Genomic DNA, 16,535 nt, shown 5'->3' on the forward strand with positions numbered 1-16,535 from the left:
TTCCAGCCGTGCATGTCTTCCCAACACTTTAAGGCCTCCTCTTCCCAGCTGCCTTCCCTGACTTCCCCCTGACTGCTGCTTCTGTCTCCTCTCGGCAGCTCTCAATACCATGGTCCTTTGGGCCCTGAATCCCCAAGCTGTTGAGCTATTGAGCTCCTGCTTGTGTATGGGCTTGGGGCCACCAGCCTAGAGGCCCCAATGTGCAGGCAGGCACCACTCCGTCTTCCTGGTCTGTAGGGTTCTCTGGGTGGAAGATAGAGGGGCAACTGGGACAGACACCTTCAGCCCTTTTCGTTAATGCACCGGGTGACTCCATGGATATAGATAAACTTTGTAAAGGGCTGTGTGTGGGAAGGACCTGAAATGACAGGTGGACTGGGCTGAGGTTACAGAGACCGAAGAAGGCCAGCTGCTAGGACCTCGGAAGCAGTCAGGACTTAGGAATTAGAGGCAAACACCTGCAAAAGCAAAGGCTCAGCGGTGAGACTGGACTTGAGAGGTGAGAGCCTGTCTCCGCAAGAAGTGACACAGGGTTGGGGCGGACATGGGGGTGTGGGACAAAGGCAGGGAGAAAATGGGGCCAAAGGCAAGTGCCCTGTAGTTCCAAGCTGGGTGGGGGGATGACAGAGGGAAAGGTACTTGGAGGGGAGCAGTGAGGGACTGAAGTTAATAGGGACGCAGTAAGGACAGCTGACCACCCCAGAGGAGGCCACTCAGCCCTGGCTCTCTCCACAGGTCACTGAGAGCCCAGAGGAGCCCCTGAACACCTTCAGGAGTATGGAATCTGTCACAAGCCACCTGTCCCCCTCTAATAAGGAGACCATCATGGTCACTCTCCACGGGGCCATCAACCTACCCACCTGCAAGGATGACTCTGAGCCGTGGCCCTATGTGGTAGTGTAAGTAGTGCTGGGAGCAAGGGCCGGGGCTGCTGTCGGGCTGTGAGCAGGAACCAGTGTCTGGATATTTGGAATTGCAGCAGCCAAAGTTTGGGGGCGGGACTGTGATACCTAGAGGGGAAAGCCAAGTGTAAATCACACAGGGGCTGTAAGCTCTGTACATGTGAGGCCTGACATCTTCCCCGCTGTGTGGGAGCTGCTCACCAGGGCTGGGGAAGGAAGGAAGAGCCACTCCTTGATCCCACAGCTTGGCCACAGTTTGACCTTAGGGACGCACGGCCTCTGTATACAGAGGCCTGGGCTGGGCTCCCAGTGGGATGGTGGTCAGAGGAAGAAGACCCGAGCCTGCCTCTCCTGGCCTCTGGGTGCCCGATCCCGCCAAGTCCAGTTCTTTTTTTTTTTTTTTTTTAAGATTTATTTATTTATTTGAGAGAGCGAGAATGAGAGTACATGAGAGGGGGGAGGGTCAGAGGGAGAAGCAGGCTCCTCGCTGAGCAGGGAGCCCAATGCGGGACTCCATCCCGGGACTCCAGGATCATGACCTGAGCCGAAGGCAGTCGCTTAACCAACTGAGCCACCCAGCACCCCCGCCAAGTCCACTTCTGCGGTAGGTCCTCACGATCGCCCTCGTCCTCGGCCCCCGCCATTTCTTGGGTCATTTCTCTCATGCGGGATTCGCTAGCTCTGGTCCTTTAATGCACCCCACGCCCGCCGCCGGCCAGCCGCAGTCAGGGAGCACACTTCTCACAGCCTGGTGCCTGAGTGACGCCTGCCCTGCCGTGTCCCGTGTCTGCTGCCCACTTCACGGGCCTCAGTCCTCCAGAAGGGCAGCAAGGGGCGACACGGTGTCCAGCCAGCCAGCCTTCGGTAGGGATGCCGGACATGCGTTCGACCTTGATGACAAGGCACTGTGCGGTAAGCCCTCCCACAAGCTGAGCCCCTCTGTCAACAGTGGAAGTCCCCCCACAAGCTACTCTACACCTCCCCGCCTCTACGAATTCCAGCAGTCATTCAGTGCCCGCCTCGGGCTTTGGCCCACATTTCCTTTTGGGGGAGTGCCTGCCCCTGCCCTCTCCCAACACCTGCTGAAATCTCACCTCCAAAGCCTCGAAGGCTCCTCCTCCTCCAGGCAGCCACCAGAGTTGAGCTCTCCCTCCTCTGGAGCCACACAGCAGGGACAACTCTGAGGGCTGATGCACTTTACATAGATACAGTCATGCGCTGCTCTTCTGTGCCCAAACTGGGTGGGGTTCCAGAGCACAGATCCCGCTCCTCCATTTCCCCCACAAGACTCCCGGCATAGGCCTGAGCCCAAGCTTAGGGGTGCCACTGAGGCATAAGGAGTGGCTTAAGGAGCCGGGCTGAGCCACTGAGACAGCCAGTCACTAGGACGACAACCCCGGCACCCCCACACGGTTGAAAGGAGGCTAGATGGTGTGCTGGAGACCAACAGGTGGGACACTTGTTTGTCTCAAAAGCCCATTTCCACCACCCAGCTCTTTGGCCCTCCCCTCCCCCAACTCCATGTCCCCGGTGAGGAAGGACAGGTGGCCGAGAGTGGGCTTGGCAGGGAGCTCGCCTTCTCCCCTCAGCTATTTCCATAAACCAATTATCGCCGATCATCTCGGGAGATTGAGGCCCTGCCTATCACCAAGCCAGCCTGGGCGGCGGGGCGGGGAGCGGGGCGCGCCGGGTTGCTCCACGGCAGGCACCCGGACCCGCGCCGGGGCCCCCCCCCCCGGTTGCCATGGGAACGCGCAGCGGGAGCCCAGCCGGCCGGAGCCTGGGTGAGGGGTGTGGGGGCGGCGGGGCGAGCGCATGGCCGCACCCATCTCCACCCCGGGGAGGGGGCCGGTTGCAGGGCCCGGCTCAGCCTGCAGCCCGGGTTTCTGGGCTCCAGGCGGCTCAGGGGCCACCAGCCCCCGGGGGTGCTAATGAGATGCAAATGACAGCAGAAGGGAGGGCTTCGGAGAATGCAGGCCCAGCTGTCAGGGACCTGAAAGGGGCTTTCACAGCGAGCCCCCAGCCCCGGGCAGGAACCCTAGAGGGAGGACCCAGACCCTCGGAAGCCAGAAGCCGGGGGGAAGAATCTGGCATGCCCTGGATGTCCTGATTCCACATGCCCGGTAACAAAGCAGACCACAAGCACAGATGAAGCCAGTCCCACCCATGCTCCTTTTTCTCATGATGAATATTGCAATGCTTCAAGTGTATCGAATATAGATTAATATTACTAATCTTTCATCTTCTTTCAAAACACTTTTTCTCATCTCTCTCTTGCCTGTGTTTCTGGTTCCCTCAGCTTGGTGTCCCGGCTGAGCTTCCTGCTCTCTGCCCTCCCCGGGTGTCTCACCTGCGGGGATTCCTGTCCCAGCCTCCTTCCCCTCTGCCTGGGCCGTGCTGCATCCCCAGCAGGCAGACCTATGGGGACAGTGGTGGGGTAGGAGTTAAAGCCTAGGCCTGAGAGTACCCCAGAGCCATTTACTCATTCCACCCACGAGTAGGGAGCTGAAGAGAGTCCCAGGTCTAACGATGGGGACTCCCTAGCTGGGGGCCGGATCATGTCCCTCCTTGTGCAGGCTCCAGCCCGCCTAGTAATAGGGCACACCTCTAGTTGGCGACTGTCCCAGACCAAGAAGTCCCTGTGGCTCATCTTGTGATTCTGCCTCTTCCCATTGGGGCCATCACCTTGCTTCCAATCTGGCCCCCGCTACTCCACTGAAATCGCTTTCTCTAAGGTGACGGCCATGCCTCACCCTATGTCCACTGGGCGTCTCATCTTTAGTGATGCTGGCCTGTCCCCGCTTTCAACCCTAGTCACTCCTTTTCCTCTGTACGCTCTGCGTGGCCTCATCCTCATCCTGGTGTGGGTGACCACATTCTTTCACCCCGCAGCCCCCCTCCACTCCATCCCTGGCTTGTCAGTGCGTCTCCTATCTCTGAAATCTGACTGCCAATCTCTGCCATCTCCCTGACCTTAGGCTACTGCACTGTTTTCTTCTTAGCACATCTGATCTTGCCCCTTTTCAAACCCCCAGGGTTCTCATTGCTCCCAGGGTAAAGAGGATTCCAGGCCCAGCATGGTTGGATCCTTGCCCGCCCCTCCCTTTCTGGGCTCCAGCCATACCAGGTGTTTCTCCATTCTCTGAGCAGACCCCATTCCCCCCCACCCTAGGCCTTTCACGCTCCCTCCCCCAGAACATTCTCCCTTCCCCTCCCCTCTTTGGATCCCAGCTCTCATCACCTCCTCAAGGAAGCCCTCCCTGACCTCCCAGACCAGGCCAAAGTTTCCCGCATTCGGTACTTTCCTAGGACTGCACGCTTCTGCAGGCCACAGATGCAGATCCACGTGTTTGATGTGCTTTTATGGGATCACTGGCATATTCTTCCTCAGTGCCCACCCCCATGGTGCCCCTCTAGTTCCACAAGTGACCACCAGGTCTATTTTGCTCCCCATCCTACCCCCACTGTTTAACAAAGTACCTGGAACATAGAAAGCTGTCAGCAAATAATTGTTGAATGAATCCGGCCTCGTTTCTAGCTTGCTCTGTGACTTTGGAAAAGTTACTTCTCGCTTCAGAGCCCCAGTACCTCACCTGGGAACCTGCCTGGGAGGGCTGTGCAGAGGCCGGAGCCCCGTGGGAGACGCTGACAGGTGTAAAGCATGACACGGAGTGAGGGGTATCTATCCTTAGCGCCCACAGTGGGCACACAAGGTCGATCAGAAGAAAGCCATGGGGCAGTGGAGAGAAGCCAAAATGGGGTTAGGAAAACCCAGAATCCGGCCCACTGCCCCTGACTCCCGGTGTGACCTCAGGCCAGTCCCTGCCCCTCTCTGAGTCTCCGGTCTTCCTGTGGCCAGCATGTCGGTTCTGGTCTCCATGCTGTTCCTGGCTTGCCAGGCTGGTTTGTGCTCTGACCTGGGAATCAGTCTCAGTGCTTTAGAAATTATAAGAGCCCCAGCTTTACATGCAAGACGGATTCCACACCCAGGTCTGCTGGGCCGGTGCCCAGGTCCCGGGTCTCCCCTGACCGATCTGGGCCTGAGCAGTGCCCAGCACCTGCCTCGCAGCCTGGCACGGAGAGGCCTGCCAATCAGAGCACAGCAGGGACCAGGAAGGCAGTGGCCCTGACAGTCTGGGGGTGCCCCAGCAGGCTGGGTGTGGGGACGGGGCCAGCTGGGAGACAGCCTGTAGGGTTCGGACCCTTGGCCAAAGGGTTGATGGCTGGGCTGCCAGTTGGCAGCTACTTCTCTGACTGCTGGCTGCCCTCAGCTAAGGAACAGGGCCGGAGCCAGGGCCTGCAGGGGAAGTGCTGCTTCCTCCAGGTGCCTGGGGAAGGCTTGGCCCCGGGCACAGTGGGCAGGGCAGAGCACAGATCAGGGCCAGTCAGTCACACTCAGAGGATCTTTGGTTTTCTCGGATCAGCCTGAGAGCCCTGACCCTGGCCCCTGACTGAGACTGACCTCGGTCATGCATTGAGCCCTGACTCTGGTCATAGACTGAGCCCTAATCACACACCGAGCTCCAGACTGAGCTCGACCCTGATGACTAATTGAATGAAGAAAGAAAGTACTGAAAGTAGGACAATTGCATAAGTTCCTGGTAAGAGAAGGTTAAAGAAGGGTACATTTACTAAGTGCCTACCATGTACCTGGCAGATATGCTAGGAGTGCGTGCGCGTGCTCGCGTGTGTGTGCGTACGTGTGTGTGTGTGCGTGTGCGTGTGCGTGTGTGTGTGCGTGTGTGTGTGCGTGATGTGTATGTGTTTCATAATTTCATCATCACTTAGTCCTTTGAGTTAGGTAAAATATGGTCTCCATTTTACAGATGAGGTTACTAAGGGCTCGGTGCATGTCTGTGACTTGTCCGGTATCACAGAACTAGAGGGTACCGAAGCCAGGATCCAGGATTCCAAAATCTAAAAGCTTTTTCATCCTCACTCCCTGACTTGATCTTCATGCAGTGGTCACCCCTCTTAGAAGGGGACTGTTGGCACCAGGGTCCTAACCCAGACTTCCAGAGAAGATCCAGGGACCAGTCTGAAGAGCTCTCCTGGGATCTGGATTGCCCACATCTTCCCCCAACTGGTTGTGCACCTTGACCAAAGGCCCCAGAGGGCAGGGATTTGGGCCAAGTGGGCAGAGGCCTGGCATAACTCACAGATGACCTGGGAGCTTGTCTCAGCTGCCAGAGGGTTGGGCTCAGCAAATACAGCAGTAATACACAGTGACAGGGATCACGGGACAGTCCCAGGAATAAAGCAGCCCTCATTTGCTGCTGGTGGCCCATGCTGAGCTCTCACAGAGCTCGGTTCTCCTTACACTCTGGCTTTAATCCAGCCACCCTGACAGGCAGATTGCTTGAGCCCCATGTGATGGCCGAAGAGGCCAAGACCCAGGGGCGCGAAGGGACTTGTCTGAGGTCACAGGGCTGGCCAGTGAGAGTGGAGCAGATGAAGAGAAGTGTCTCCATTTGGCCACTAACAACTCACTGTGGTAGAGGCCAAGGTTCCTCCCCTCCTAGCAGGATGCTTGTGGAAAAAAGGCACAGTATGGGGGAGAAGGCCCTGGGGAGGCCTAAGAATCTTGGGTCTTATCTCCCCTGCAGGGCCCCCAGCCTATGGTGTGACCTGGCCCATCTGCACCTGCTCCGAATGATGTCAGTCCTTTGAGGCTCAGCGCCTCAGAATTTTTGTTCAGTGAGAACGTCCCTGTAACCCAGAGCTGTAAACACAGCTGGTATCAGTGGTTAAAAGGGGGGTTGCCTGAGAAGCCCCCAGCCAGACTGCAGCCACAAGGATCTTTCCAGATGTTCCCTATCACCACCGTGCAGGGCCCCTGAGGTTTTCTCATGCCTGAAACACTTATTCAGACCCAAAAAGCCTGAGTTCTTCCCCAGAGGCACCGGAATCCTGGAGAGCAGCCCAAGGGAGGCAGTGCTTACTAAGAGAAGCAAGTTTTAATGGGAAGATTTCAGGCAATGAGGCAGGCCAGTGGGGACCCTCCTGGTGTCCTCACTGCATTATGCACAGGCTGTCCTGTCTGCTTATTTCTGAGCACGGGCACAGCTGCTGACAGGGCCCCTCCTCCTGCCCCAGACCCCAGCCCCAGGAGGCTGGGTCCTCCCTCTGGGCTCGGTCTGGCTTCTGTCCCCCTTGCCTCCCACACAGGCTTCCAGGTCAGGGGCCGCATGGTTTGGCATCCATCCAAGAGAGTGGCAGGCTCCTCCTGCCCTCGTGCTGTGCCCCTTTCTGTCACCTCCCATCCCTGACACACACTGAACTTCCATCAGAGGGAGTGGCACCAGGGGTGACAAAGTCAGTGCCTTCAGGCAGGAGGAGCCGGCTCCAAGGATGCTGAAAGCAGCCGGGTATATGAGACAAACAGGAGCACAGAGCTCCTTCATCAGCCCCTCCGGTGCCTACCTTGGAGGAACGCAGGCTCAGGTTGTCAGCTCTCTCTATTTCGCGAGAAGCCAGAAATCCAGATCGTTGTGTGAAATCAGCCGGTTTTTATGTGCAGACCAAACACCTCTGCTCAGTTGAATCTCTGGGCCTTGCCCCGTATCTGCCCCTCCTGAACCCCCCAGCCCCTCGGACTCAGCCTCCGCATCCGGCTTCTCCAGTGTCCTCTTCCGCCTGGGGCCCGTGGCCTTCCCTTGGATGCCCGTTCTCTGTTCACGTCTCAGAGGCACACCCCCCCTTCCTGAAGCCCCCTCTTTCCTTGCTTCCAGGACAAGCCGCCCCTGATTCCCTCTTCTCTCTCTGGCCCCTCCTCTGTGGCAGCCTTTCTCTCTATAACCCAGACATGCTGGTGCTCCCTGCTCAGTCCTTGTCTTCTCCCTGTATCTGTCCGCCCCCTGGGAGATCTCCCTCATCCCAGGCTACCCTCAGTCCCCATCCTGAAGACCCAGGAGTGTCTAGACCCACCCATTTCTGATTTCCAGAGCAGTCCCCACTCCCTGCCTGAAGGTGCAGAGGAGAGCAGCCACACCCACATGGATGGGAGGCTGGGGGTTTGGCTGGCCTCCAGTGCTCCAGGGGCGGTTACTCCTTCCATCGAGGCCCACCTGTAGTGGTGTAGCACCATCAGCAATTAGTGATGGTTCATTAGAGCCCAATTAATAAATGAAACCCAGGATGAGAGCCATTGCTTTGCTAAGAATAATAGCCCTGCTCCATGCCTGAAGTGGCAGCCTCCCAAGAGCTCAGAACCCACAGGAACCAGCTGCACTGGCGGCTAGCAGTGGGGCACACTCGGGGTGGAGGGCATTGATGTTGATGGGCTCTGGCCCGGTAAAGTGGGAGGAGAGAGGGGAGCTTCAACCCCGACATCCCTGCCTGGGATCTTAGCTCCTCTTTTGCGGAGCCCTGGCTGCATCTTCTGGCCCAGCAATCCCAGGGGAGCTTGGCCAAGGCCAGAGGTATGAGGGCAGGGCTTTGCGCTCCTTCCTCTCTGGCCTCAGAGGACATGGGTATGGAGAGAAGAGAGCTGGAGAAGGAACGAGGTCAGGGAGGACCACAAGACTCACTCTTCTGACTACCCATGCTCCCAGCACACTGACCCTGAATCAACCAACCGTGCCCTCACACGGACCTGCCCATGAGACTGTTCATGCCTCAGGCTCCATCCTCCAAGTGGGAAGGGCCTCCTCTCCATCTATTCAAGCCCTGCAACTTCCAGAAAACCTTGCCTCTCCAGTCCAGCCCAGGCAGGATCAAAACCCCAAGAATCCAGCCTTTGACCACCCCATTCGGGTGACCATCTCTGCAGGGGCCAATTCACCCCTCCTACCCCTGTTGCATACGGCTGGGCTTCTGGGCATGAGACACATCATTGGGTTTTTCTGTGCCTTCCTGAGATGGAAGTAGGCCTGTTCCTGGGAGTCTGGCTGCCTCTTCAACTTTGGAAGGATGGGGAGGCTGGACTTCCTGGTTCAGAGGCCGGCATGGAGGGTGCAGGTAGAGGGGAATTGCCCTGCCTTCTCAGGACAGAATGGGGCCCAATCATGACACACCTGGCACCTGGCCTGGAGGAACCTACCTCTAAGTTTCCCAGGTGAGCAAGCAACAGGACTGTGCAGGACCAGGTCAAAAGATTGCAAGAACCCTGTTCTACTATCCATCCACCTGAAGGTTCTGCCCTTTGTCCATTCTTATTCTGCCTGACCATCTCCTTCCTCGGGGCTTCTGGGAACATCTCTCTGGTCTTTCAGGATTCAGGGTCCTGCCAAGCCAGGACCCCAGCAGCCCAAACAGACTCAAATTGGGATCCTCCCCTTCCCCTTGATCTCCTAGGGGCTGCCCTGGGAGCGACACTCAGGACAAGCCAGGTGGTCTGCATCCTGGGCTTCCAAAGCCCTGCCCTGGAGGAGGCCAGACCTTGACAGTTGTTCATGCTCTGATACCTTGAGGAGTGTGGGAGACCAAGCGGACAGGCCGGGCAAGTGCAAGGGGGCGACTTAGAGGCCTGGGAGGTGGGAGATGGGGTATGGTGTGGCACACAAACCTCCCCAGGGAAGCCTGTGTGTCTGTGTATGCATGTGTCCATGCATGCACGCACATGCTTGTGCGCTTGCGCTGAGGGAGGGGAAGCAGAGGAGAGGCCCGTCAGGGGAGACTTCCTGGAGGCAGGGACAATGACACACACAGGTCCCACCCCTAGAGGTGTATGCTCTAGAGGGCATTTCAAAAGCTGGGTGGCAGGTGGGGGAGCAGCTCAGGAGCTTGCACTCCCCCTCCCCATCAGTGCCCCCCCGCTACCCACCCCACTGCTCACCTCCCTGGTAGCTGCAGCCCCTGGGGACCAGACCATGCATCTCCCTTAGTTACAGCCTCGGACAAGGAAAGCAAAATCCATCTTCTTCCTTCCCACTCACAGATGTGCTTATGCCTCACCCCTAGCCCCTGCTTGGGTGGGAGCCCTGGAGCCTTCTGGCTGGTTTGCCAAACATCCACCTATCCCTCCAGGGCGCTGGGGGGTGGAGGTGGGGGCTGGCAGAGAGCGGTTTCCTTTTCTGGGAAGCTTGAGACCCAGGATTGCTAAACTGTGCCTCTGAACCGAACCCCAGTTCCATCCTGGTGTGACTGTCCCCCATGGCTGGATTAAGTCGGAGCCCCAGGACAGCAGGCAGCACCCGGCAACACCCCCGGGGTCTGTGTGCTAGAACCAGGCTGGGGCTTTAGGGACCAGAGGGAGGATCTTGCTCTTGCAGCTGGGCCGTGTGTGGGCGGGTCCTGAAGAGGCTCCCTGGCTCTGAAACTGCACTGGGAGACCTGAGCCCCATCAGGGGCTGGGGGTCCTAGAACCCAGCCTCCCATGTGCCCAGCTGGGGGTGCAGAGCGGGGACTAGGAGCAAGGAGTGAGCTGGCCCCCTTCACCCCTCTAGATCTCCAGTTTCTAGAATAGCATCAAGGCCTGAAGGAGTCAGCTGTGCCAGGAAAAGCCATTATCCTGACAGCCTCCCTCCACCTGCTAAAAGCCTCCCTCCTTCCCCGGGGGGCCTCACCCCTCCTGAGTTATTCAGTCTCCACTCACCTAGCCCTGACAGACCTCTTTGGTGTGTGTTGAGGGAAGGGAGGGAAGGGAGTCTTGCTTAACCCCTTCTACGCCTGAGCAGAGTCAGCACCAGCAGGCTCCCATGGCCTTGTCCCTTGCCTGTCCCCATCTCTTTCCACCTGGAGTGCCTCCCACCAGGAGCTTATGAGAAAGGGAGGGGACAAGGGGCTGAAGACCTCTCAGGAGGGTGGAAGACAGGCTGGCAAGAACAGGCCATGGGTTCCAGCTGAGGTCTGTCACTGCACTGCGTGTGACTCAGGTCCCCTGGCTCAGGTCTCCTCTCTGGGTGCCGGCAAGCCCCCAGGGGGCCCTCTGAGTGCCGGGAGCTTAACACGCTTTCTTCCTGGTCCTTATAACCGCCCTGGGAGGGAGGGCCAACCTACAGAGCAGAACACTGAGGCTCAGAGAGGGCAGGTGCCTGGTCAAGAGGTAACAGTGGGCTCAGACCCGGCTGTGTGTCGCTCTGAAGCCGGTACTCCCTCCAGGACCCCACACCTTGGTCACAGCAGCCAGAGACCCCCGGTTGTAGACCCAGAGTTGGAGTCAAGCTGGGGGAACCCCAGGCCAAGGGCAATTAAAATGATTATGATTATTACTATTCAACACCGTCGTGGTGCTTAACAATGTGTCAAGTGCTTTACACGTATTAATTCATTTCATGCCCACAACGGCCCTGCATTATCAACCCCCTTTCACAGATGAAGGAAGTAGAGCACAGCAAGATTATGTACCTTGCCAAAATCATGCAGCTACGAAGGGGCAGAGCTAGGATTTGGAACTCCAGGGACCCTGCTGTCACCACCATGCCACACTGCCTCTCAGCCGAAGCAGAGGGGGTTTTCAGTTGACCACTAGAGCTTGGCGACAGGACTCTCATAAGAATGGTTGTCCACGGGAGTCCTATAGACACCTGGGGAGCAAAGATCCAGGCTGCTATGTCACTCAGGTCCAGAAGACAGAATGAGGACCTGGGGGGTGGGGGGGAGCCAGAAGGCTTCCTGGAGGACAGTAGGATGAGCTGGGAAGGCCACGGGCTGGTTTAGCTACCATGTGGGGCACATTGGCTCAGAGATTCTGGGCCCCCTCGCCTGCCCCACACTCCCTTTGGGGGCCTCCGGGGGTGGTTCCGAGGCTGGTGAGGACACCATCTGTGCTTCTGCTTGGGGAAACATCGGCGGTGCCTCCCCTTCCCGAGTACGTGGTGCGACTCCCCTGCTCCAGGCTCTGGGATGATTCCTCACCCATGATTGCTGCAGTTAATGTAGCAGTACCATTTACAGCCCCAACATAATAACCTCCTCAACAGAAGAAGCATTAACTCTCTCGCTGAACTCTTTGATGGCTCGGGAGCTCAGGGACACTTAACTCAGATACCTGTGGGATGCACTGGGTTGCAGAGGGCCCAAGCTCCGGCCTCACCTTGGACACCCTGGCCCTGCACAACCCCTCACCGCCCTCTGCCCTGTCCCATGCCCCGCTCCCAGTGTCCAACCCAGGGCCCTGCACACAGTGGGTGCTGTAGAAGGCAGGAGCCCGAGTGTGCTCCACTGTAAAGGTTCAGAGCCCGGGGAGCTGGCCTGAGCCTCAGGAATCTGGGCCAGCAGCTTAGGGAAATGAAGCTCAAAGGAGGAGCCAGCCAGGCAGGCACCACACAGCCGCCCTGCCCAGAGACTTCCTCCCAGGGGACAGAACCTAGAGAAGAGAGTCAGGATGGGGAGTCTGTGCACACAGGCGCCTGCTGGGGAGCCCTGCCCAGGCAGGGGGCAGGAAGTCAGACAGGCAAGCCGTCTATCCCTGCTCCCATCCCCAGCCCCGGCCTCTGGTGCCTGGGTCCATGTGAAGGCCTCAGGGGTGGTCAGCAAGACAGTGTGGTCACCTGAGCAGTCAGAGCAACTGAGGAGAGAGGCCCAGCGTCCCCTGGGCCTTGGATGACACAAGTGTGTCTGCCTGGGAGGGAGCTCGTTATGCTGCGTCCACCCTTTACTCAGATTTATGGACAGCGCGTCCAGGAGGGCTGAGCAGCGGGCCGGACACCCTTCCTCTGACTCAGCCTGCTCCTCCCCTCCCCAGGAAAACCACATCTGAGGACACGAAGAACCAGAATGCTAAGGCAGTCACATTTGTGACCTCAGAGCCCACCAAAGCCCCTATCTGGGGGGACACGGTCAAAGTGGAGCTCCAAGCTGAGGATGTGGAACGAGAAGGTGAGGCAGGGGCGAAGGGGGCTGGTGTGCAGGGGAAGGGTGTGAGGCAGAAGCAGCCTCCCTCTCAACTCAGCTGGAAGCCACCTGAACACCTCTTTGGGCTCAGTTAAAAGCGCTTTAAAGAAAAAAAATCATAATACTGTCATGCCTCATCTCCTCGGTCTGCTCGAAAAATGAGTTGTTCCACATAAATGAATTTGCCAGACAATGAAAGCTTATCTTTTTATGCCCCTGTTATCATTTTCATGGTTGTTATTACTACCGCCTCCCACTGAAATAGCACATTGCAGCTTCCTGGCACATCCCCACACATCGCTCATTGGAGTCACACCTCCTGCGAGAAGCCATGCTGCTCCCATTGCTTAGGTGGGAACACTGAGATTCGGGGAACTTAAATAACTGGCTCAAGCTCATGCAGTCAGTAAGTGGAGGACCTAGGATTAGCGTACATGCTCTCACTGCAGCTCCAGGGTTCTAACTGCTTCCCTAGAACGGCTCCTTATCCTGCCCTGGCTCCCTGGTACTGCCCACAGTCAGATAGCAGTGTTCCTGAGGGCCACGGTGCACTTTTGTAGAAACTGCCTACTAGTTCTTGTTCCTCCACCCCCGGAAGCCTTTCCAGTCCCTGTGTTTCAGCAAATTCTAGCACTGTAGGTAATTTAACTTTTTCAAGGCAGAACTCATCCCGAAATCTCCAGGTACAGATGTGCATACATGTGTGTGTGCTCGTGGTTTCTGCTCTTGGGCGAGCTCAGGCTGGGCACACAGGAGTATCGACTCGCAGGTGCCAGGACAGCTATGGGCACTGGCATCAGGCTTAGTCAGCACAGACCACAGGTGCCCACGATATCTCTGCTCTTATCAAGTCAGAAGAACCTCAGGCTCCCGTCTTGCAGGTGGTCCTTCCCTCAGAGGACTGGCTTTACTTCTCCCCTTGAAATCTCACTAGGGACTTAGAACTCCTGTCGGCCTCACAAAGAACAGAAAGCCAGCTGCTAAGGGCAGGGGAAGAGAAGAGAAGCAAAGCGCAAGGAGACACATCAATAAAAGCGGAAGAAGCTAGTTCTGGGTCAAGCCAAAGGATATTTTTCTGCCTATAAAGGGATAGGTGGGGCTGCTGGGGTGAATTAAGAATATGTGGAAGAGGAGGAAAAACTGACCTAGGATTTCATGCACATGTATTTTGTTTGTGAATGCCTGCCTGCTGGCCCACATGTATGTGTGAAAGTAGTATGTGTGAGTCCGTGCTTGTGACTGTGCCATAGGCTTGCCCGTGTGTCGTGTGCGTGTGTGTGTGCTGCAACAGTGTGTTGTGTGTGTGCCTAGATTTATCTGGGAGGTGGCGTGCGCCTGGCAGTACGTGTGTGTATAGTGTGTGTATGTATATGTGCGTGTGTGCATCCATCTCTGTGGCTGACAGGAAGTTAGGGGTTGTGGTGAGTGGACCTGGGATCCCATCCCACCTTGAGCTCTGCACATTCGGAGTGACTATAGGAAAGGACATGATGAGTCAGTGGCCTTGGGGCCCATCTGTGCAGCAGAGAGGGGACAGGACTCACTGCGGAAAGAACAAGAGGGTAGGGAAGGCCTCCTGGATAGGCAGGGAATATTGGCAGGCTCCTCTTTGCAGATTGAAGTAGCTGGATGCTTGTTGGAACCTGGTTGGAACCGGTTGCTGTGGTGATGTCTGTGGTGGGGGTGGGGGAGATGGGGGCCAAGCCAAGAGGTGGCGGGGAGGGGAGGAGGTAGCTCAAGGAGGTGTTAATGAAAAGCAAAGGGGAGTTGCAGACCCATGTCAGGGCCAAAGCAGGGGGGTGGCAGAAATGGCTTGTTGGCCACACAAAGGGAACCGTGGGAGGCCAGAGGGGCACAATGCCCAGAGAAGAAGCTGATGAAGCGTGTTTGCAGCATGGAGACAGGAACAGGGAGGGATGGCTGTCCATTCCCCCAATTCCAGCTCATCTGCTGGCTGCCCACACAGAGCTCCAAAGATTGGGGTAGGGGGGAAAAATGCAAGATGTTCACCCCTTCTTTCAGCCTCAGCAAATTCCAACCAGATTTGGGGACTTAGGGCCCATGGATAGTGGCCATGAGGGGCTACAGCTTCCACAGCTACTGTTGAAGCTTTGGCTGGGAGCACTGGAATCCTCCAGCTGAGTTTTTTCAGTTCTGCTCAGGGCTGGGTGAGTATACGGAGCACTACAGATGGTTAATGAGGAGGAAAATAGTGACAACTACAAGGAGCATTTGCTTAGAATTTCATAACTTGAAAAACACATTTCCCTCCTTACAACAATAGTAGGAGAGGGACAAGGTTTTTCCTTTTAAAAATATTAACATTTTGCAGAGCAGGAACATGAAGCTCAGAGAGGTTAAGTGACTGACCAAAGGTCACAGAGCAGATTGGTGTGTTAGTACTAGAACCCAGGTCTGCTCACTTCAAATCCTTTGTCTTACTCTACTTCTTTCAAGACAACCTCGAGTCTTCTGGGTACCCATTTCCCTTTCTTTCCTTTTAGCACAGATCCCATATGGCCAGCTCTTGAGGGACTTCGGCAAGTGTCTTTCCCTCTATGTATCCAGAGTAGCTGTGGGGAGGAGGAAGAATGGAAGAGTAATTAGCAAAGGCTCCTCCTCCTCCACACACTCATCCAAATGACCCACCCAGGGGCACCTGGGTGGCTCAGTCGGTTAAGTGACTGCCTTCAGCTAGGGTCATGATCTCACGGTCCTAGAATCTAGCCCCACATCGGACTCCCTGCTCAGTGGGGTGCCTGCTACTCTCTCTCCCTCTGTTTGTGCTCTCTCTCTCAAATGAATAAATAAAATCTTTTTAAAAATGCAAATGACCCACCCAACTCCAAGTGACTGAGAGCCACTGCTGAACCTACACAGCCGGCAGCTGTCCGTGGTGCTGATGTGTCCTTGTCTCAAGTACACTTGGTCTACTCCAGTCTCTATCAGGTACACCTGTCTTTCCCATCCTCTCTTTCCCGTTTTTCTCTAAATCTTTTAGAGCCTTCCTTCCTCCATATCTCTTATTCTCTCTCCCCCTCTTCCCTCCTTCTTTTCCTCCTTCCCCATCTCTTCTTCTTCCTCAAACCACAGACTTCCAGAGTGGAGAGATGCCCCCAGGATCACAAGCTCAGCCTCTCCCATCAGCCATTTACTATCTCTGTGATGGTGATCAAGTTATTTAACCACTCTCAGCTCCACTAATCACATTTTAAAAACAGAGATGGTGATTCCTACTTGAGGGGTTGTGGTGGGGATTTGTTGGAATAGTGACTCAGGAGCAACCATCCCTGTATCTGGCACACAGCATGTGCTCACTAAGCAGGATTGCCATGATTTTTTCCAGGTCATTGGTATTCTCCCCAGAGTTCATCCTGAAGTTCATGCATTTTATGACAAAATGTAGTCTCTTTGGAGGGAGTTTTCTTTTTTTCTTTTTTAAAGATTTTATTTATTTATTTATTTGACAGAGAGAGACAGCGAGAGAGGGAACACAAGCAGGGGGAGTGGGAGAGGGAGAAGCAGGCTTCCTGCTGAGCAGGGGGCCCGATGTGGGGCTCGATCCCAGGACTCCAGGATCATGACCTGAGCCGAAGGCAGACACTTAATGACTGAGCCACCCAGGCACCCCATGGAGGGAGTTTTCTAAGTGTTACATTGTTCATAGTGTTAGTCTAGTTTTCATTTCCTTGGAGTAAACTTTTGTTGATATTTGTATTGAAAGATTTCTTGAGCAGATCCTGTTTCCTTACTGAGACTCACTTTCCCCATTTGCAACATGTGGGAGGTAAGCCCTCCCTTCCCTGCCTGAAGAGCTGGTGAGAGTGTCTGTGACTAAGGGAAGTGGCTCCTAGGAAG

General features: G+C 56.1%; 1 protein-coding gene and 1 long non-coding RNA gene across 7 annotated transcripts in view; one reads left to right on the forward strand and one right to left on the reverse strand.

Moving 5' to 3' along the window:
• The window catches only part of CCDC33 (coiled-coil domain containing 33), a 100,956-nt gene that overhangs the window by 20,502 nt on the left and 63,919 nt on the right, over window positions 1-16,535 (forward strand). For 5 of the 6 annotated variants that reach the window (XM_073877357.1, XM_073877361.1, XM_073877359.1 and 2 more), the window contains exons 2-3: window positions 736-899; window positions 12,529-12,662. In XM_073877357.1, coding sequence (XP_073733458.1) covers window positions 736-899; window positions 12,529-12,662 — 298 coding nt within the window. The remainder of the gene's footprint in view (window positions 1-735; window positions 900-12,528; window positions 12,663-16,535) is intronic. The other variant, XM_073877363.1, reaches the window with a different exon arrangement.
• The window catches only part of LOC112833463 (uncharacterized), a 32,909-nt gene continuing 31,169 nt past the window's right edge, over window positions 14,796-16,535 (reverse strand). Inside the window, exon 4 of the long non-coding RNA XR_003210631.2 lies at window positions 14,796-15,250. This is a non-coding gene — a long non-coding RNA (uncharacterized lncRNA). The remainder of the gene's footprint in view (window positions 15,251-16,535) is intronic.

The sequence above is a fragment of the Callorhinus ursinus genome, unplaced genomic scaffold (genome assembly GCF_003265705.2).
Source record: "Callorhinus ursinus isolate GAN/ISIS: 27379988/994484 unplaced genomic scaffold, GSC_fseal_2.0 scaffold25, whole genome shotgun sequence".
NCBI classification, from domain to species: domain Eukaryota; kingdom Metazoa; phylum Chordata; class Mammalia; order Carnivora; family Otariidae; genus Callorhinus; species Callorhinus ursinus.